The sequence below is a fragment of the Thunnus albacares genome, chromosome 12 (assembly GCF_914725855.1).
Source record: "Thunnus albacares chromosome 12, fThuAlb1.1, whole genome shotgun sequence".
Lineage (NCBI taxonomy): Eukaryota > Metazoa > Chordata > Actinopteri > Scombriformes > Scombridae > Thunnus > Thunnus albacares.
Genome location: NC_058117.1, coordinates 23,287,762 through 23,311,409, shown reverse-complemented (window position 1 = coordinate 23,311,409; position 23,648 = coordinate 23,287,762). Strand labels below are relative to the sequence as shown.

Sequence of the window (23,648 nt, the reverse complement as noted above, 5' to 3'; positions counted from 1 at the left end):
CTGGACTAAACTAGCTAACTGATATAAAGTAGTTGAAACTAGCTCCACCTCCAGCAGCTACAACAGTAACATGCTGCTCTAACACTGATGCTTCAGTATTAATCATCTAATGATGTCATATATAATAATATATCAGTCAGAGGGACCAAACCACGACTTTTACTGCAATATTTGAACTACATTTTGCATGTGTCTTCTGCCACTGCTGGGCAGGCAGTGTACAGTGGATTGAAACAGCTGCCTGCTGCTGCTAAAGACAAAGAACAGTCCTCCATTCCTTTAAGTTTTTTTGTTTGTTTTATTTTAGTTGTGAAGTAAAAGTAATACACATGAATTACTATCAAGGTCAAGATATTAAAGTAATATTCTAATTATTGTTCTTTTTGAAAGTAAAAACATTAATATTACTAATCATCTGAAGCAGATTTATTTCTTTTTGTCCTCTTGCTTGTTGTACAATAAGGTCGGAGGTCAGATTCAGCTGAAAGGTGTGTAAAAGGATTCATCAAGGACACTTTAGCTCACATGGATTCAAACTCTGGACTTCATAAAGTTCCCCCAAGACAACCAACACCACAATGATGCAAATCAGTTTATTTGCCCCCAACGTTTTGGGGGGATTTTTAGAAATTAAAAATAAACAGATGCGAGCACTCTGTTATTGAGGTTTGAGTAATGATATATCTCTGTTTACTCAGGCAACTGGATTAAATGTAATTAGAGATGTTAGAGATGTTTTGCTACAATGCTCATAATTATTTCAAGAACTGAAAACATTTTGGTAAAATTATTTTTCCTGCCTCCAAGGGGAACTCTGACAGGCCTGTTTTGCGGTAACACTAGATTGAAGTGGATGTGCTGCTTTATGCAGGCTGACTTCAAACCAGTAGGCGTCGCTGCTTCTCTCTAATAAACAGCTGGATATCAGATTTGAGGAGATGCAATAGTCACTGAAATCCTCTTGAAATCCTTAAAATGTTCCTGGAAGTGCTTAGTTACTGTTTATAGATTTAAAGATGCATATTAAATGCTAAACAAAGAGAAACTATTCTTGCGAACTAAAAGTAAAGCTTTGGATTTGTGACACGTTATCTTATAATACTTGTGGTATTTGCATCCATCCCCGCGTCCCACCTCTTGCTTCCAATTATCACAGGGGGCTGGACCGGTTACCAAAGGAAGACTTCTGATTGGCTGACTTAGATATCAATCACAGGCTCGTCCTGTAGGCTCCTGGTGGCGAATGCAGTCCACACCAGAAGTCAGAAAGTCAAATTTCACTAAGGGGACAGGACGGGAAGGGCAGATTTATCCGGTTTTCTGAGTGTTCTGAAAACGCTCCACAGAAAAGAAGTGTAATTAGACTTTCTAAGATTTTGAACATTGCTAGTTATTGTGGTTTTGAAGTTTAAAAAAGAGGGGTTAATTGGACTTGAGGACTTGTTGGCTCCTTTCTCCGGTATTTTTACGCGCTGTCTGCGCACACCTGAGTCCGCTGCTCAGTTTTTTTTGGCAGCGTCAACATGACTTCAACGCACTTGAGCAACTAAACTATCATGGTGACATTATTTACCGGTGACACGCCTGCTGTGGTGAACCTTGGTAAATGCGCTGCCTCTCACTATGGAATAACCGGCGCCCAGGTGTCTTTAGGGAGAGCTGATGTGGCCGTTTGGAGGAGCGCACCAGTTTGATGCCAGCTGGGATTTGACAGAGCGCAGGAGTTTGGGATGCAAGAGAAACCCTAGAGAGACAATCCTCGGCTTCTTTTACCTGGATTCAACACGGGCTGCCCAGAGCCATGGCCTCTGAGGTGGTGTGCGGGCTGGTCTTCAGGTTACTGCTGCCAGTGTGTCTTGCAGCTGGTGAGTTTCGTTTTTAAATCTGCACTTTTTACTCATCTCGAGGTGCTATGTGTGCGCCAGGTGTGTTTGGGTAATTGATCAATTAACAGTTATTCTAATACCCTTCAAGTGAATTCACTGATATTATCCCATAAATCTATTTACAATAATTCTTAGAAATGCAATTTTTAAAGGAAAGCTATGGCTTAAATAAGTTTACTTCGTGATCCATCTTTATTTTCATTTGACTTTCCCACTTTTTTTTTTCTTTTTACACTGATATTAATCTTTGGGACAATAATTCAAAATCTAAACTACAGTAGCTCAAACCTAAAATGTCTGAGTATGCAGATTGTTAACAGCAGAAATCAAATTTATGTTTGTGTGACATGCTGATAGATTTTTATGGTAATTTGTGATTGACCTCATGATGCTGGAGGTCACAGTTCATCTGTCACTACTGCTGCTGTCTGTACCAAACAAAAACAATAGACTGCACAGAGTCATTTACCAGCTATTACATATAAATTACCAAGCAGAGCAGTTATTCACCCCCCTGTAATCTTTTATTGGATTTAGTAAAACACAGGAGACAACACAGCATCCAGTCACTGCAGCGTGTGCGTCAAAAGCAACCTTTTGGAGTCACTGCACATTCCACGTCTCAGTCTGCATGTCAAGAAATGTCTGATAATAAAAAGGAGACTAATATAAAGTCTTGCGCAGTTTATAATTCTGAAATAATTCAATCACAGATGAGTTTTTGTTTAGTCTAATCTGTTTTATTCTACTCAGATTGACTGTTAGGTTGCTTATGTTGCTCAAACACCTAAAAGAAACTGTAGTAAAATGTTACTTATTTCATTATAGCATCATAAATTAATTTCTGTGGTGTCCAGTGTGGTTTCTGGGTTTTACTTACTGGATATTAATGAATCATCAGTGTTATTGATTGTTGAAGTGCTGACTGGACATTCTGTACATGACTGTTGTGTTAATATTGTTAATTAACATTTATATTGGTTTGGCACTGTTATATCTACATGTCTTGTGTTGTTTCTCATTCCTTTGAGTTTCAGTTGGTGGTGCTTTTTTCAGAGATTTTTATTTTGTTTACAGCATCTGTAACTTTGTAAAAGTTACACAGATGTTTTGTTGTTGCTGTGTTAGTGAATGTTTTGCTTGATTCACTCTTTTGCTATGCAGATTAAGGAGATGATTCATCATCAACACGGCAGCTTATTTTGATTCAGAGGCGACTTTTAGTAGTTTGAATGGAGGAGTCTTATCATTAGTTTACTGAAGAAGACATACACTTACATGCTGATTTAGAGTTTGTGGAAATTATGCTTGAGGTTTGATCACACCTTGGATGCAGACTCTATTAACTGTAGTTTACTTTGTGTTTTAAACTGTAACTGTGTGGTAGGCCACAAGTGAAAATGATTAGTGTCTAACTGCCACTGAGGTTCCAGTGTGGTGTCTGTGTAAGACTTATGAGGGCAGCTGAGGTACTTTTAAAGCTAACAGCATGCTTTCTATAGATAAGACCCACTCAGTACCACCATAATGCATCACTTGACAGCCCGACGCCCCCCTTTATTTCCAAAAGCAATTGTGAGGCCATGCATTGTCTCCATTAATTCGTGGAAAGTCGTTTTAACAGTATGAATTAATAATGCGGTTGTGAGGGAGAGAAGAATTGCTTTCCCTTTTATCGTAAACATACCTTTAATATTTTATGTTTTTTCAAAGTGCAAATGAGCACTTGTCATTCACTGCAGCTGTGCACAGTAACTGACAGGATGAAGGAAATGTAAAGTGGGAAGCAGGGAATGTGAGCAGGAACAGACAGCGTTTGGGATGACAGTGATACTGACGTCTGTCATCAGCACCAGCTGATCAGCAGCTGATTTTAGTTCAGTGTTTGATGTAAATCATCCGTCAGCTCTCAGTTTATTGCAAATTATTGTTTTTCTTTATCATTTATAACTCTTTTTAGGTTTGATTTTGTTTCTGTCACTTGTTTTGGTGCAAATTCTCAGTTATTTGGCCTTCATGTCAAGCGTTTTTGAGGTTAAATAGAATAAAAAACGTTTTTTTTGGCCTCTCAGTGCTTAATAAATATAAAGGAAACACTCCTGCAAAGCAGATGTTATCTGACTCCAAACATGTCCCTTACTGTATACATCCAATAGAGTAATATATGTTGCCGCTCCTTGCTGTTCTCGTGTCCTAGTGAAAGACCTGTCTGCTGACGTTACATAGTCTCAGTTTCCTGTTGGCCATCTGACAGCACCTCTATTGAAAAGCACAGAACTGCTCGGCCCAATGTGTACACAGTCCTCCTACCACCACACACAGACACACACACATTTGCACACAGCTACAGTTTCGCTCATCAAACAGGCCGCTGTTTATGTGTTTACTGGCAGAGTTTGGAGTGTGAACATGATTATGAGCATACACTTTACCAAATGTCTGATCTGATATGAAACCTGTGGTGTGAATGTACAGATGGAGCTGTGGGTCAGCTGGGTTAAGTACAACACTGAGACAGACAGAGATAGCAGCGGGCGAGCAGATGCTTAGCTGCTAGGAGCATCACTGGAACCGTGATGCTTGTTTCAGTTTGTGAGTTTTAATTTAATGAGAAAATCAATTTCTATTTACATATTGTTCCAAAGATGCTGTGCTGTCTCATCACAAATCCCCAAGCAGCCACAGTTGGTGATCAAGAGGAGAACTGCCTGTGTAAAAGTGATGCTTTTAGCCCATTGAGATTGTAGTTGTCACTAGTGATAACAGCCTCTTCTAATAATAAATACATAGGAACAAAAACAGTTCAGCCAATACTACACTGATATGTTTAAACCAAACAGAAACAGCATTCATCTCTGAAAACGTGGTAAAAAATGACAGCAGATTAGTGCTGTGTTTAAAATCAAAGGTCATGTCAAGAAAAACAAGCCTTTTCCAGCCCTTTCCAAGAATTAGAAAAAAACTGTCAAATATGCTCAAAGAGTTCAACTAACTTAACAAAATAAATCAGAAGCAGAGTTGAGCACAAAAAAGGGATAAACAGCTAATTATGGGCTGAAAATAAAGACAAATAATACCTTATGGGGTAAAATTGTTTTCAGGGTCAAGAAACTAAAGTTAATTCATAATTTTAAGACGAAAAATGTCAAATACGTGCTCCAACATTTAAACTCACTATGCTAGTTCAGTCTGTAAACCAATTAGAACCAGAGTTGTGTACACAAGAAAAACCAGAGTTATGATATATGGTGCCAAGGGTAAATAAATAGGTTTTTCAGCTGTAAACAAAAACAAATTCAATGGTGAGCAATGTCACAGAATCGACCTCAGATTCCTCAGAGTTCAGATATGAGATCGTGGCTAGAAGAAGACAGATAACATGAAAAGGAGAGCTGTGGCATTAACTGTTGTAAGTTCAGTAAATTGTTTTTGATTCAGGGGACGATTACTATGATTATTGTAGGTAAAATATCATGGTAAATATGTTTCCTGAAATCCTACTATTAGTGCTAATCTAAAGTTAAATTAATTTACGCCACGATAACATTGGATTTTATTGACTGAACAGTGATCTGTCTGTACAGTATATTGCTGTTTTGTTAGACTCAGCATAAGAAATAACATCAGTAACAGTTAAACACCGTTCAAAGTTTCAGACAGTTGACTGGAAATCAATTTAAATGCAGCTCAGTGTCTGCACTCATTCATATTTTGGAAATTCATGACGTTTTTCCAGATGAAATTGGTCGATTGATTTCTGGAGTGCAGGAACTTTGTAGTACATTTTATTTGCTCGGTGTTAACAGTTAAATTCATCTTTAAAAGGCAGCGAAAACATAAAAACAGTTATACTGGGCCCTTACAGGCCCAATATAACTTGTGTCTAAACAAAATCAAACTGCTGATGAAGGCAGGAGAGCTGCTCTGTGTTCTCGGTTTCCTATGAAAAAAGACGATAATCACGGTAATAACGGTGATGGAAATGGTTGGCGGCATCGATCGCTACCAGATGCCAGCATATCTCTGGTAGATATATTTTCAAATTTAGTTTGTGACACAAATGGTCTTGTTTTAAGCTTTTATTTTGTTCCAACTCTTATCTGAAACACTAGAATTACAATCTGTTGCTTTATTAGAGTAAAACAAACTCTTACTTTTTGGCTGTGGTCAACAAGCTAAACAACTATCAGCTAGCAAGCTAACGTAACAACGCAACTGACGTTAAAGTGAGACTGTGCCACTTTTAAAAGAAAAAATAACACAATTATCTTCTTACAATTAAAAAGTAGAATTAATTAACAATAAAATCCAGATTTTATGACCTTCTATTAGCACTTATATTTACTAGTTAATGCTCTAAACACTGGTACATCTTGGATGTGACATCCATAGTTCACTGAAGTTAGTTTCAAGTTTTGTGCTCGGATGAAAACAGTAAACCTCTGCAGAGCGGTGGTATACACTTGATGTGGTATGCTCTTTATGATTTTCTTGAGAGGGGTTTTAAATTCCTCTGTTATCTCCCGGTGCTTGGCCTGGCCAGACACCGCACCACCTTATCTTCTGTCATGACTTTTATGTTTTTGGGCTTAAACTCTGAAGTCAGTTGGCCTTGATTTCACATTTACGACTGGTCTGCTCCTCCTCTGTTTAGGCTCTGCGCGGCTGTAATAATAGCTTTTACTGCGAGAGACAAAAACCTGATTCAGCTGGTGAATGGGGATTTTTGCAGTAATCTATGTCTGAGAACAACAGCAGTTTATTTTCATTCCCTGTGTAAAAATCCTCAGATGGTGAGTCATACAGCGAAGGCAAATGGTCAGGAAGACTGCGGTCAAGTGTCTGTAGGAAAGCAGTGGGAGAGGAGCCATGCAGATGCAGATAGATAATCTGTATCTCCACACAGTGCAGATACAAAAGAACCACTTCAGATACGAAACTATGAACAGATGAATAATGATGGCAGTAGACACCAGCTGCCAACTTGGGCAAAAGAGGCTTGTTTAGAGCTTATTTAATGCCACATTTAACGAAGATAAAATGAAGTGGGTGGGGATAGGAATGGTGCAGCGAGGGAGACCAAAAATTATAGATTGTGAGTCATTCCCTCCTCTTTTCAACCAGGAGGCTTAGGCTGCAACCTACATGTTGAAAATGTTTCAAAATAAAAAAAAAATATGATAAACAATATTGATAAATTGATTTTTTTATGTTGTTATGCCGGCGGTCGGAGTGTCTGGTGTATCAAGCATTCGTGCACACTTGAAACTTAATCACATAGACAATCTACAGATGTTGGTGCTTTGCCAAAACATGACAGCCCTCGTAACATTTATTAACTTTTGTAAGTTTTCATTGGTCTGTATCTGAGCACGGAGAAAACCAGGGGGTTCACTCACCGTAGGGCTCCAGCAAGGGAGAAGGCAGAGCCAAGTCAAATGTCAATGAATAGGTCCATTGAGTGCGCAAAGATAAATAAAAGCACCATTTTCAGCAGTTAAGTGTAATTTTTTTCAGTAGCTCCACACCAGTAGTTGCCCAGATCTCTCTGACTTAGACGGTAACTTACGCAGCCGACCAGGTTGTAAACTCTGTGCCTGTTGATATAACCCCGAAGAGAAATTCGGGAGGTCATACTGTGTGTCCATTTTTTGCATTTCCCTCCCTTGCTGCACCACCTCCTGACCTACAGTAAAAATATTTAAAGAAGTGTAAGGAGGGAAGGGGCCTATCACATATTTTGTGCATATTTTCTGTAAACATGAAAAACTGTTAAGTTGTAAGTGTCACGTGGCATGTTATTTGAAAAAGAGCTCAGATTGTGAATGTGCTTCAGTGGTGAAGCGTTCACATCAGTGTGAGTCATCCTGGACGCGTTAATTGATGTTCAGTCAGCAGGTGATGTGAGCTGTTTAACTGGTAAAAGCCCCCCGGTAAAGGCAGCTGGTCAGACTGACTCAGGGAAATGAGGTGCGCAACCGATCAATACATCAATTAATGGTTTTTGGAAGTTGTGTTTGCACTTAAGCGTTTGAACTTTCATCATGAGCTCAAAAGACTTCCTTCATGTGCCTGCACAGGGTGTGTGTGTGTTTGAAAGGAGGGTTTGCGGGAAAGGGTAAGTGTGTTATGGGAGCCTGTGGAGTTACATAATCCAGTATCATGGGTAGTGACACATCTTAAATACTGAAACAGAGCTTTACAAGCTTAACTGAGTTCAAAGCAGAGTCTCAGAGTTGACATGTGTTCAAAAAATAAACGATCATTTTGGCTGAAGAACTAGGGGAAATTTCTTTATTGAACAAAATTAACTGCACTGAAATCAGGCCACCTTTCATTTGATTGATTGCATTTATATCAAACACTTCCATCACTGAGATAAATCAGGTTGGACAAACTAAATAATTGCAAACTAAGGTGTACAGAGAGTAGGAAAAACAGAAGTAAGTAAAAGTTTTACAAAAAAAAATAACATGAGTCAATATTAGTCATCAAATTTTATACCACAAAGTCTAAAAACAAACTGAAATCCTCTCACACACACACCGGCCGTGGCATTTCACACTCTTCACGCTCCATGTGACTGTGTTTCATTTAAAGGTTTGGCAACCAAAAGTAATTTTCCTGTTTTCAAAACCCGGAGGTACATCATGCATTTTAGGGGCTTGTGGTGCGTGACACCGCTCTGTTGCAAAACCTGCAGAGATTTTGTTTTGCAGATTTTTTTTTTCTTTCTTTTATTATTGTAAAATGATCCCAAATCTGTAAAGCTCCTAGTCCGTGAAATACAATGAGATTCTTGCAAAATGAAATCTTCACATGTGATATAAAGTGTGTGATGCATTACGGATCACGGAGAGGCAGAGCTGTTCACAGGCAAGCTCCGTCAGTTAATTGTCTCTTAACACCCAAAGACTATTGGGGTGATTATTGTACTTCAAAACAGTGACTGAGCTTCAGCCCAGTTTGTTATACAGCCCAGATGAAGGTGGCTTTTTTATGACTATGAGCAGCTTTTTCTCCAACAGTAACATTTTAACAACTTTCACCACATGTTTCCCTCCAATCTGAGTTGATCTCAGTGACGACTCATAACCAAACAGCTTGTTATCACTGCCAGTTTCTCCACTTTATTCACCGTTTTAAAGTTATGTAACGTGATGTCGCACATAAAGCAACAAAGAGACTGTTGCATTAATGATACTCAAATGCAGTTTTGTTGTTGTTGTTGTTGTTGTTAGGATTAAAAGGTGGATTTGTACCATAACTCTGTGAATGTGTGTTTCTGTTTGTTTCTGCAGCTTGCCTGTTCAGGTACAATGCCCTGTCCTTCGTCTACCTCATCTACCTCCTGCTTATTCCACTCTTCGCAGAGCCCACAAGCACAACGATGCAGGGTAAGATATACGCTAAATCTGCTTGAAGCTTCACATGTTCGATGGCTTTGGCTTTGTCTATCGCCTGGAGAATCTTGACTGTTTCCCCCAAAAAAAAGCCTCCAGTTTGAATTGCAATATTGTTCTCTGTAATACAAACCAGCCCTTCTCCAGAGGACTTGAATTTCCTTGAGATGAGGATGGATTTGGCACATAGTTCAGTCCATGAAAGGTAATATTGGTTAGTGTGGGCACGGGTCCATCTGTAAAAATAAAAATGATCCATAGCAAGCCAGATCTGATATCCATGATCCATCAGGTCCAAATCTAATGTCCCCTTGATGAAAATTAACATTTTAGGCTTCAAACTGAACACACGAGCTGTACAGTTGAGAAAAGAAATCCAAAGGAGCCCGTAAAATATCCTTCAGGGAGAAAAAAAAAAAAAGAAAATAGGGATGAGGGCTGTTTTTGATAATGGCTAACCACTTCAGTTATCAAATGGGGGTATAAAAGTTGCCCTCAAGGCTCTATTAGTTCCTTAGATGGCTTTTATTCAGTATTACCACAATCTGCCTGCTTTTGACAAGTGTTATTAGTTAATTCAGCCAGTGTGAAGGTTGAGGTGGAGCTTGGTATTTAACCTCTTTGGTATTTTGGTTTATAAAAGAATCCAGTAAATGAAAGCCACCCTCAGAGCTGGTGAACTAGTTTCCACGTTGTCCTTCGACGACTGTGTAGCCGTCACTCATTCTCTAACAAATATAAATCACAATGGACCTCTGAGGTTTGTGAGAAGTGACTGTAATGACTGTTCTCCTAACGAGTGATGAATGTGGGATTGTGGTCGCCGCGTTCGGCCGCACCTTTATGCACTTCCCTCACCACAAAAATACTAAACAGGACGCCTCCCAGACCTCTCGTAATACGGGCTTCTGTAGGAGACCACATGCAGTGTTTAATAATACATAAACCCATATCGGCGGAGGGAACAACATCCAGTCCGAGAGCTGTCTGTGCTCATCTCCAGCTGAAATAACAATCAGGAAGTAAAGCAGAAAGAGAGGGTGAGGAGAGGAGAGGAGGAAGCAGAGAAAGTGGACCACTTACACTCTCATCAATAGTTAAAGAGAGATGTCTTCTAGTAACACTGAACGTTCATGTATCTGATACTGAAGCTGTTGACTTAAAACATGGTTGAACACATGCCAGTTAGGTCAGGATTTACATGGTATTTTTTTAATTTATATGAACATTTACTGTATCTGTTTTATGAGCCAAAAATATAAAATGGGCCTGCAGTCGAGGATTACAGGACTATTAAACCCTGTAGTTTTGTCCAATTTACAGTAAATTCAATTTTAGACACTTTTAGGGCTGTAAGTTAATACTTTATGGATGTTTATGGACTTTCTCTGGAAATGCATTGTGGTAATGATGATAGTTAGGAAGTTTTAATTAACAATTAACAAAATGAGAAGATTTTTGTTATAACTGTGGCCTATATTATTGCATTAAACACATTTAATGATTTTATATGTGCTTGCATTTGTGATATCATGATATATATCAATATTAGAAAAATATTCCTGTTAATATTATGATAACAATACCAAACATATCTTCCAGCTTTAGACACTTCACTGCACACAGGAAATGAGAGTTATTGTGAAACACAGGCCACTTAAACGCTTCTTTAAATTTTTTTTTAACAATCATCATTTTAACAATGTTTATGTAAATTGTAAACAGGGATACGAAGATGCAAGAATGGGTATTACTGTAAAGGAAGTGTAATAAATTACTTGTTTAGATTAACTTAGATTAGCAGATGACAATATGTGAATGTTATTACACAACAATATTGAGAAGGTAACATAGAGTCTCTGCAGTCGGCTCATAGTTACCCAGAAAGTCATAGTATTGTTTTTTCTGTGTTATAATCATTTATTGTTCGTGTAAAAGATATATGAATTGCAATATAAATTGTAAATAAATTTAGTTTCAATTATTTTTCAGACAACTTGAAGCAGGTGATTTATATATTTTCTCCAGACAAAAAAAAAGCAAAAAAAAAAAAAGGGTTTTGAAGGTATTAAAGGATCTGAATCAGAGGCCTCTCTGTACAATACAGTAGAGATGTGCAGGTATACTGTTTTTACTATATGGTGAAACATTCTGATGATAACAAAACCACCAACCATTCCCATTAGCTCCTGTCCTCCACCTCTCCTGTCTGTATTAGCAGTTTTATTTTAACCAGAAGACAACAGGCTCCTGTCCGTCTAGCACTGCCTGGTAATGACTTGCTATCATTAACTAGTCGACCTACTGAAGCGCGGCTAGTTTATGGTTAAGAGAGTACAACAAGTGTCCGAAATTAAATTTTTTGACTCACCTGCCAAGGGGACTGTTAGATGAAAAAATCCACAGGCCAAGCATATTTTTTACCGTCCAAAATAATAAATTGCCTTTTTATGTCACATATACGGTACAGTTTATCGGAGAACTGTGATGTCGAGTAGCTGAAACTAGGAGCACTCGAGACAGTCTGTGGCTGGCGCTCCTTCACCTCAAACTGTCTCGAGCACTGCTACAGTTTCATGGCACTGTTTAGATACACATAAAAAACACACATAGTGCACTTGTCTAGTCTGTGTACGGACAAACATGAGTTATTTCCTCTGAGCCATCATACCAGATAATTTATTACGTGACTATTTTGGCACAAACATTTACATACCAGTGTGGCAGACAGCCTTCTGAGATTTACTCACCAAATGATTTACCCGCATTTGGCGCTTGGCGGGTGAGTAGAACTGATCAACAATGAAGGCTTTTTTGGTTCTTTCACACCTATTAATACCCAACACAATGAGCTCCATTTAAAGTAATTGCCAGTCAACTGTCTTAAACTTTAAAAAACAAACCTGCTTTTGTTTGTGGTGTTTTTAGTGTTTTTGATGTTAGATACTGTAATTTACAGGGTAACGCAATATTAGCTCAGTTTGTTCAGTTTGAAGTAGTTTTACTATGTACTAATATTTCAGAAAAGTTTGATGATGATTATGATAAAACTATTTACTGTGATATTTTTGGCCACAAGAATTGTAGCATGAAAATTTAATACCGGAACATCCCCTACAACAGAGTCCTTTATGTTTTAACCTTTATTCAACAAGACAATCTCACTGAAACAAACAAACAAAAACAAAATGATGCCAGGAAAACTCACCTGTGAGATAAAGTTGACTGACATTTTCCTTGTTGATGGTTATGTAACCTTATACCAGGTTAAGTTTACATGGACTGTAGCAAAAACACAAAAGAATATCAAACATGTAAATTGCCATAGGCGTCAGATTTTATGAGATATTCTTCTAGCGTAACACCTGCCAGGACTCGTACTGTATCCCATCTGTCTGCCTCACCTATTTGTCATCATCAGTGAGGAGGACTGCAGGCTGAACGAACGACAATATGTGGAAGTTTCAGCAGAAAGGGTCCTGGATGACCGCATGTAAAAGGATTATTGTTGAATGATTATGAAATGTGTAGAAACTATAATTGTTGTGCAAACAACAAGTTATTTTAGGTAAATATTTGCTAGATTATTGAAGGAAAAGATCATTTAGATTAGGCACAATACCTTGTAGCTTCATATTATTAAACATTTAAATAATAGCTGGTTATGATTGAGGATGATTGTGATATAATTGCCACAATTAATTGTGTACTGTAAACTATCAGTTATTCATTTAATTACAGATTGTTTACATTTAGGATGCAAATTAGTTTGCAAGTAATTACTACTCTTAATTTTGGGCAGATTATCATAATCTGCAGAGTTACAGTTTGAGAGTTATCTCCTCACTCTGACATGTATGCAAAACTACTGACATTTATAATACATATTGACAGTACAAACTTAAAATATACATGTCTTATTGTACAGAACAGAGACCCACTCTACATTTTTGAATTATTTTAGAGGGGATTAAGAGAGAGATTGAGCTAAATTCAGTGTTTTGTCTTGATGGTTGGTTTCATTTTGTCAGTTGAATCTTAAAGGACCTGCAGCGGTTAAATCGGTAAATTTAACTTAAACCAAATGTTAGACATGAATAATTCATAAGGTGTAATTTGCTTTAAAAAGCCACAGCAGTGCGGCAAGCCCAAGGAAACGTCAGGATAAAAAGTTCCAGTCCAAACTGGAGACAAACAATATCTTATGCAACTTGTTGTTGTTGTTTGTGATTTACTCTCTAATGTCGTAATTACAGCGTTTGGCTCCACATCCACTTGAAGGCATTCAATTCTCAGTGGAGGTGAACAAAATCTAAACTGGTACTTTCATATGGGTAGCAAGTGCCCTTATAGTAGGTGCTATATGCCTTGTTGAATGGACACTGACATGGCAATTTCCCTTCGGGGAGTCTTTTAGTACTGTTGCATGAATGTGTATAAATATTTGATCAGGTTTATGTTTTAGCTTGTAGTCTTAAAACAGATGGTGTTTGGCTTTAACAAATTACCTAGTTTGGCTTTTTTCTTTTACAAAAGGCATCTTCATCATACCCTTTTAAATCACCTAAAACACTTTTTTCCCCCTATTTTGTCACGTAGGTTCTGGTGTGCAATTCCTTTAAAAGGCCAAATGATTGGTGATCAAACCATTTCATTGGCTCTCCCTCAGATTGGGATTTTGCAAGACCATGTAGCTTAATTAGGTCTTAAAGTTGACAAATGTTAAAGATTCTCTGATTAGGGGAAAAAGAAATGAATGTAAAAACTGTTAAAATACCCCCTGTTTTGGAAGCATTTAAAAAGTACTCTTGGGATGGTATTTTGAGACTAAATAATGAAGAGAATTGAAATACTAATTCAAGATGAGTGTGAAGACAGATGGCTGTCAGACAACAAAAATGCTCTATTACAAATAGGAAAAAAGGGGACAGAGCCAAAGCAGTCATGTTATCCAGAGCCTTAGGACCAATTTGGACGCAGATTTTAGCTAACAGTCTTCATACCTCATATTTACAAGCATTCTTTTCCCCTTTTTGTGAAAGCCAAGGGAATTGCAATGGGAAATTAGTGCAAATTGTTTGCACTTCAACATTTATAAGCCTGCTGTGGTCTGTTGTTGTGCAGATTTGATAAGGTTAGCCCTCGATGGCCGGAGGCTCAGCAGTAGCGCTTCACCTTAGCCAGGATATTGTGCCATACTATAGTAAAATTGTTATGTGTTCCCCACAGGGATGTAGTAAATTTAATGAGGCTGTGCAGAAAGAATTGGAGTGATGGAGACAGTTGGACCAAACCGTGCAGATATGAGAATTTAATTTTTCAGGGTTGATATTTGCAGCAAGGAATGTTACTGTCATGTCGTCATCAAAGAAGAAGAGTCCAATCAAGCCTATCTTCCCCAGGGGATGAACATTTTCATTTTCGCATTTAGAGGGGGGTCTGAAAAAATCCTACTGCAGAGAATTATCACCATAACAACTCCTGAAATTATCCCAAATACCTGTAGGTGTACTATAAAATGACCATGTGTTGAACAGCTGTGGCAGCTCCTCAGACTGCTCTCATCCTTCCCTCCCAGGATCGGTAATGTCTGAAGACAGCTGTAGTCTTTACCTACATTAATGGAAGACACTGGGTCAGTCAACTCAACTCTATGTTGATCTTATGGTGTCAGATGGCTGAGTCATTTCATGTGAACACAAACACTCACAAAATCCAGAAATTAAAGAAGCAAACCTGTGATATTTATTAAGTATAAAGGCCTGTTCTGCTCCTTCAGTGATGTATTATAGACTTAGAGAGAATTAGAGGCCTTGTGGTCCACCAGAATGTTTATTTGACTTTTCAACAGAAATAAGCTTTGCTCTATGGTAGTGTTGCCAGTTCTTAACCAGGATATGTAGTGATCCACAGAAAATCCCCCTTGGATGCTCTCCCAGTCACCCTCACCGTCTTTATCAATTCATTCAAAACAGCTCCAGAGTCAATAGCAGATCACAAAATGAATATGAGTCTTTGTTGTAAGAGTTTTGCTTTAGGAAAAGGCTGACAAGAATTCAGAAACACCAGGTACTTTTTAATGTTGCACAACTCCTAAAGCAGCAAAATTTTATTCTCTGTGTGTAGAAAAACAAACACGCAAAGAGGCTTTTTCTGTGTTTCAGTGCATGAACGGCAGAAATAACATGTGGAAATCCTTAAAGTGAGTGGTTGTGGTGATGAACTCACTGTAGCTGTTCTCCTCCTCCAGGCCACACAGGGCGTCTGCTGCAGTCCCTCTGCTTCACCAGTATGTCCTTCCTGCTGCTCCACATCATCTATCAGATTACCGTCAACAGCCTCCTGGCCGGGAACTCCATCACCTCTGACTTCAACTGTAAGTACACTGCAGCCTTTATAGTCAAGGCTCTGAAGGTAGTGGGGTTTGTTGTGTATACAGAAATCAAAGTGACTCACAGGTCAGGAATCCATAAAGGAGGTGTAGTTGGTTAATTGATTAAAGGGGACGTATTATGCTTTTCCTAATTTCCAGTGATATATATATAATGTCACAATGTCGGATGTTCATATTAAATTAGGCCAAAGTGTCAAATAATGAGGTAAACGTATGTAGAAGTAATCCCTGTGAGAAAAAAGCTCAGGCTTCAGCTCTGAATGCTCAGCTTCCAACATTTTTTTCTACTTTCACCCCAAGCTGATGTCAGCATGTGGCGGATTTCTTTATCTGGTCATCTGCTCCATGCACATCACACAAGTTCACTGCTCCGCTAACATTATGGTGTTTTTCCATTGTTTGGGGGGTAGTCACACTGAGCCATGACTCGAGTTGAGCTGGCATCCTGTGAGTGTTTTTCCATCATACAGTACGGCAAAGTAAAATAAGTATTATTACATGTTGGAGGTGTGCTGGTCATCTGCAGCTCTTCATCAAACATCATCACTGTGGCTGTTTCTGCTTGTACTTTTCCTCCCTGAATTATTTCTAACTGACCCGCCCAACAAAGAGCACCAAATATCTCCGTATCATTGTTGTGTCGACTGGTTTTTAGCACCGCTAATGAAGCTCTGCTAATTCAGTGAGGTACACGTTTAATTTCCTGTAAATTCTTCACAATAAAAGTCTCTTATTGTTTTATCATTTATATGAAGTGGCAAAGCAGGAAATGTGTTTTCATCAGCAGTAACTTAACACAACTCTGATACGGCTGACCCTCAGCAGGCTTCTGGAAAGCTTTCCAATCAGAACAGAGTGGGCTCATCGGGATGGGAGGCTTTAAAGAGATGGGAGATAAGACTGCCTGTTAAGAGACAGAGGCTGAACTGAGGGGGTTGCATAAAGGGCCAGCATAAGATAAATAAGGAGTTTTTTGAACTGTGAATCATGCAAAGCTACTCTAATGGAATCCCAGAAAAAAAATAGAGAGAGCTGGAAATTAGCATAAAAGGTCTCCTTTAAGTCTCCTTCAGTTTTTTTTTCCCCCCAATGACCTGTATGTCATTGGGAGGGTTTGAGAACCCTCATAATGACATACAGGAAGCAATTTGTATGCCACAATCAACCCTTTAAACTCATTTTAAATTATATTTAATGACAGATGCAACCCTGTCACTTAAGAAATACATATATTATTGGATTTGCCATCTATATTTTGGAGGAAACATAATTGTGTGTGGATTATACAATGTACATACAGTGCAAAGGGACACTGGTGGAGATGGATAGCAGTCGTACAAAGTGCAGGACTTTGACTCCAAAGATTTGCCTCCTGAGTCTCACGAGTGGTTAGCTTTAGCTTTAGCCTACTAAATTATAGAGGTTAAAGTGAGGGAAAGATGGTGGATTAGTTTAAAAAAGTAAAAGTAAACATATGTTATCTCTTGCTTATTCTAGTCAGTGATGACTTGTTTAAAATCGATTGACTGAAACTGATTATTAAATGGATGTGCTCTACTTAGTTGAAGAATCTGGTCCAGACAGTCAATAGCTGTGGGGGATAACCTGTATTTAATACGTAATGATGATGATAGCCTTGCCTGCATTTTGCAGGCAAACAAAAATGAAAGACTGAAATTAAATGAAACATACAGTTCAGTCAAACCCCTTAACCCTGACGACCTTAGTGGCTTTCTGTAAGACTCAATAATTCACTTACTCTGAGCACTCATTTAAGACCAAAACGATGAGATCTCTACTTGTTGGGCCACATGTTCACGACAGACTGTGTGCACACGTGTGTCCCATCCATCACACAGGCCGTTTTGTGCTTAAACTCTGACCTGCGCTACTGATTCAGTGTCACAAGGTTGTATATCACCAGAAAAGCTGTAGATTTTTCACAGCCCAAGGGAAAGTTTCCATCCAAAAAAAATAAGTTTGCATTTCCAGGTGTAGGTAAAATATGCTCTCTAATAATGATCCACAATCTCTAGAAATATCCTCACTCATACTGCATTTAGTCACATCATGAAGATTTATGAATTTAACACATTCCTCATGTAATGAGCTTCCTTGTGCCATATGGCGACGTAGAAAAAAAGAGATTTTTGCTGCCAGTTAAGCAAACACTCTGAGCTACTGACATAGTGCAGAGAAGGTGTTAATAGTTGGCCTTGGGCTTCCCATGAAACTCTGTATCAAACTGTAAAATTTGAATGTGTCTAGACGGGACAGACTCTGACCTTGTGTTCTAATGACTTGTTCTTATGCAAGTAACTCGCTTTCTACCGTCGAAGCACAGCCAACTCTGCTCAAAAGGCAGAACGGACCTTATCGCCTCAGGCAAAAACACACTGAGCTGTTCAGAGAGAGTAGACTAAATATTCGCTCAAGGAAATCTTTATTACTGAGATCTCGAGGGCTTCAGTTTGGCATATAAAATCCTGGTGTGATCAGACCATAAATCTTATTCATCTACTGTGTCTATCTATGTATTATTTATCTATCTGTCCATCAGTCTTTCTATTTATTTAAAGGTCTCCTCCACACATGTTTCAAGACATATGAAAATAATCATCTTGGAATAATGATTTGTGTCTGCGATGGTCTTTGCACAAAAAAGAAGTTGATTTACCTTGTTAAAATTCTTCAAATTATATTCTGTCTTCATCATGGAAAAATCCAGAATCTACTGTATTCATATGCAAATATTTGTAGTTTCAAAAGTTTAAACTGCAGGACACAGGACGTCTCTACTGTACTTCCCCCCAAAAAAGTCAGTGTATGTGCACTGAAGGTTTTTAAGTTTCCATATCATAAGTTGCACACTGGACGACGACTGGCTCCAAACTAGTTGTGATATCACAAATCATGCTCGTAGGTGCACGTCTTAAACTCAGATTTATTACCAGCCTTATCATTTCACACAAAGAGTAAATCATTATAGACTGGCACTTCAAACAAATACCCATGAATACCATATTAGTAATAACTAACATTATATTCACAACCCAAGGAATCTGCTTTACTATTACTATTTACTATTACTATTGATCGACCTCAATGATGAGCCGCCTTGTTTCTTGACAATTTGAGGCTGTTCCACAGGAAGACAGTAGTGTGAAAGAAATTTCTCTCCATGTTATTTACTCCAAGTAAAGGTCAAGGCATTATTAAAAATCAGAATATGGAATATAGTTGTCTGCTTTTTGTTTCAGGCTTTATATCATACAGCTCCGTTGGCACTTGAATGAAAAACCATCTTGAGTTTAGAACTTGTATTGAATGCTGAAAAAACAAAACTCATGATGTTTTCAAATGCAAAATAAAAGCCACTGAATTTCCATCTGTCATCACTCTTCAGGGCTCTGAGATTGAATCTGTATCTCAATACAAATATCTAGGAATCGCAATAGATGATTCTCTCTTGTTTAAGCCTCACACTCAACGCCAACTGGTGAAAAAGCTGAAGTTGAATTTGGGTTTTTATATTAGAAACAAGTCTTGCTTTTCCTTCGAGGCCAAAAGGAGTCTTGTTGTTGCCACCTTTATGTCTGTGCTGGATTATGGCGATGTTATATATATACGCACGCGTCTTCCCAATGCTTACACATGCTGGATACTGTCCACCACGGAGCACTGAGGTTTATTACAAATTTTAAAGCCCTTACTCACCATTACTCTTTGTATGCTTGTGTTGGATGGTCTGCCTTGTCCACCCGTAGACTTAACCATTGGCATATTCTTATTAAAAGGCTATTCTTGGTCTGCTTCCATCTTGGGAAGTTATTTTCTTCGCTCCCAGGACTTACTCCTACTATCTGTCCCTAAAGCCTGTACTGCATTGGGAAAGAGGGCGTTTTAGTATGCTGCTCCTTCTGCTTGGAGTCAGTTGCAAAACTACCTGAATCTTCGGGGAACTGGTCTCACTGGACGCATTTAAAGTAATTCAAAATGATTTGGATGCAGGCACATCTGGCTGTAGGTGTTTTGACTGCTACATATTGCCCCTGTTTGATCCATGATTTCGAATATTGATAATTATTTTTGATATTTTATAATTCTGTAATTTATTCTTTATTTTCATTGTAAATTGTTAAATGTTTTTTTTTATGTCTGCAGCCCTGTTAATTGTGCTGCTGCCTGTCTTGGCCAGGATGCTCTTGTAAAAGAGTGAGACTTTTCCTGGTTAAATAAAGGTTAAAGGAAATATATTTTAAAAAATGAACAGCACAGTTTCTGTATAAGCACTTTGCTCCTCAGAATTGCTTCATAATGAACAGCTGGTGGCTCCTGGCTGTCATCTGATAATTAATGAGGCACATGGTGGAGAAGTATAACATCACACGCTCATGATGAACGACTTCATATGCAGCTATAGAGACACTAAAGAATGTCATCAGAAAACCACAAAATATGTCAGTAGCAAGTAAAAGTAACAACTGCACAGCACATTTCTGACAATATTCAGATCAGAATCCTGCACAGTATTGTATATTTTAAACTTTTTCTTTCTCTACCATGATGAATTGTAAAAGTATTGTTAGGATTTGTACTTCCTGAGGTTAATGTAATCCTATTCCTCTTTTTATTTTTGGGCTTTGTTTGTAACAGGAAGTCAGACATGACTCTTCCTCCTCTTGATCTACCGCCTGCATGTTGAGTAAAGGCCTTATCTCAAGTTTCTATATCTGGTATTTCGCCCCTTGACACCCTTTTCCTTTTTGCAGCCAAGTATTGTATAAACAAAGAGTCCTCCTTCTTGGTGAGGCGGTTATCCTCTCTCCAGATAACTTTATGTAATTTCCTTTATTCACTGTAGCCAAATACACCATTAGAGCAGTAACTGAGTTGAGTTTGAATGAGGCAACTTTTCCAAAAAGTTAACACCTCCAGCTGCTACAATAGGTCAATGACTGGTCACCAGATGAGCCGGAGTCGGCTTCCTTTGGAGTCATCTGTCATTCCTCTGTGCTGACTCGCTTTGGTGGGAACGATACATACAAACAGTCGTAAGCTGGTGAATTAACAGCCAACCAGCACCAGATGGGTGGAGCTCACCACAGCGGAGGGTTTCAGATAATGTCAACTAAATTGTCAGATACAGTAGTGACAGAAAAAAGTACACCTCACTGACTTTGAAACTACTTTCCTGTGATTGTGCAAACTTTTTGGCACTCATTGTCCTTAGTGGCCACCTCCACCCATCTGGTGAATTAAGTAGGTAAAAACAAACCATAAAACTCATTTGCAAATTTGATTTGGCCCATATCTGATGGCATTGGACATTTCAGCAGCTCGTAAGGGCTAAACGGCCTGTTGAATGGCTGTTTTGTGACAGTTCCCCAGGGATGGTCTTCATTGAATCCCATACGCAGCATTGTTGACCTTTACCACCCACCGTATCCACACATATCCTGTCCGCTGTTCACCAAAACTTGAGACATTCACTGATTTTTTTCCCCTCGGCACACAGACTGTCTGATAATAGTTACGACTTGCTGAAATGTTGACGTTGCATATCACCAGTCTCTGCGGAAAAGGGCAACTGGCATTAGGCCCCAGAGATAGAAGAGAGAGTGCAAAGAAATTCTGTGCTGAGAGGTTAACGGCCCAGCAAGTACAAAGGGTGTTTTATGATGTTCACATAAAGTCTGAGGACAGGTATTTTTGGTGCCCAGCTGGGGTGGAAAGCGGCCTCGCCTCGTTGGGCAGAAAGTCTCATACTCTGCTCCACTTTGTCAAAGTAACACTCTCCCCTTCTCAATGTTTCTGTCCTCATCCTATGGATCGGACTGACCCGACTTTACCTCTGGCATTCCAAGTGTGTGATATCATAAGCGGGACGGGTTTCCTCTTACACCTGTAGGCTCAGTTCGGGCAGGGTAAAGTTAGGTGTTGCAGATGTTTGGACATGGGAATTACTGAAACAGACTATGTTTTGCCTGTGGTTACTGCAGTGACGTTACTAGATGATTGGTTTCTATTTGAGGACTAAATGAGATATTAAGTAATCTATGACCTTTATCAACCTCTCTGGGTGATTATTAGGAATTACAGCAACATCAAGAGAGCTTATCTCCTCCTCCTGTGCAGGTTTCTGGCAGTGACCCTCATCCTGATCACTTGAGCTACTGGTAAATGATGCAAACACTGATGTAGTAAGCTAATCAGAGATCTAAAAACTGTGAAGAGTGAGAGTGAAGAGTTAATATTTGGGCTGGTTGCATCAAACATTTACTGATACTACAAAATTTGCTCATGTCAGTGTTTAATATTTCCCCATTGTTTTTACTTGAGGGTTGTGCACTGAATTAAAGCTGCATTAAGCTATTTTTGACCACAAGGGGGCCAAATGATTCTTAAACAAACTCACCCTGACATACTGTTGCCTTATCAACTTGTTATGGCTAATTTATTAGCAACAGTTACCTACTGAAACATCCAGCAGACACAGAGCAACATGACGTGCTTCTGATCTTTTGATCAATGAAAGTCCAATATTCACTGACTTTTTAGCTCCGATTTGGTCTCCACCAACTCCTGAAGAAAAGATCTGAGTGGTTAGCTCTCAAGCTGGATGTTTAACTTTCTACACCAACAACTTTAGCTTGTTAAAATCAAAACAATGGTGTAAAAGGGGCTGAAAGCAGCTAAACATCTGATGCTGTGTAGAGCTGCAGAGTTGGTTGTTAAATCTCATTGCGTTTTGCACTGTGAACGAACCCCTTCTTCATTACACTACGTAATTTGATTTAATCTTAATCTTAAAAAAACATCCTTCAATAGAGCTTTCATTTTTACTGGCAGCCAGCAAATATTTTCAACAGGAGAATTTAGGGGTGGGAGCTCTTTTTCTTTTACACGAATGATGGTTGTAGCTCAGGCTGCAGAGCGAGTTTGCCATCAATCATGTGGCTGGTGGTTCATTTTCTAGCTCTTTATGTCCATGTGTTGACGTGTCCTTGAGCAAGATACTGAACTCCACATTGCTCCTGATATGCGTATGTGGATTTGGACAAAAACGTTTGCGAATGTAACGTATATATTGTTATACAAAGAGAGGGTGCATGCAGCATTTCTGCAGATGAATACCCTAATTTAAATAGTTCAAGACAATCTTTCAGCATATCATACAATTCAACCTCTGGCAGCTATTGTTAGTATGTAATAAAGATCCACAATGATAGAAAATAGTGATACCAAGGCTGAAAGAAAACAATATTTGATTAAGTGTTATCGAGGAAAATATGTGAAAGGAATGTGAGTCATATCACCAAATCTACAGATTTGATATTTAGCCATTACAGGAATTAGTTGGATTTTTTTTACATTGGTCATCTTTCAGAGCACCGGCTGTCCTCCATCACTGAGCAGCTGAAAATGGGAGTAGACGTGTAGAGGTGGAAAGAGTGCCTCAACATTTCATTTTTAGGCGGACTGTGGGTGGCTGTGTTTGATGTCAGAGGTTATGTGACCTCCTCCCATCACAGATGTTAAATTTCTTAATATTTTCTTTTGTCATGTACCCCTCCTCTTCCACATCTAGCCCTTAACAGAATGAATTGTATTTGTGATAATCTTTTGATCTTGGGTGGAGAAATTTAAAGGTTGCGTTTGAGCAATTTGGACACATAACATCTGTGATTGTGAAGCTGTTCTCGCAGCTATTTGTGTTACTGGTGAGAAGTAAAGCAACAGCAGGGTTTGTACTGACAGTCCATTAATGTTTTATCCACCTTGAGTGGAGTCTGTTTCCTGTTTCTCTGCCTGATAGTGTGACTCATTCCTTTACTGGACAGTTGGTGAGAGTGTTAGTTATGAGAACATCTTAAAATTATTTTCACTTTATCTTTTGACAGGATATTGTCTGTTTATACATTATTCTTATTTGGAAATAAAGTTTTTCACTCCATAAATCTA

At 38.7% G+C, this 23,648-nt stretch overlaps 1 protein-coding gene across 3 annotated transcripts in view; it reads left to right on the top strand.

Moving 5' to 3' along the window:
- The first annotated feature begins 208 nt into the window (after window positions 1-208).
- LOC122993647 (piezo-type mechanosensitive ion channel component 2) overlaps window positions 209-23,648 on the top strand; it is a 96,640-nt gene continuing 73,200 nt past the window's right edge. The window contains exons 1-3 of one of the 3 annotated variants that reach the window (XM_044367988.1): window positions 209-1,865; window positions 9,188-9,283; window positions 15,540-15,665. In XM_044367988.1, the coding sequence (XP_044223923.1) occupies window positions 1,802-1,865; window positions 9,188-9,283; window positions 15,540-15,665 (286 nt within the window). In that variant the 5' untranslated portion in view covers window positions 209-1,801. The remainder of the gene's footprint in view (window positions 1,866-9,187; window positions 9,284-15,539; window positions 15,666-23,648) is intronic. The other 2 variants (XM_044367986.1, XM_044367987.1) reach the window with 2 other exon arrangements.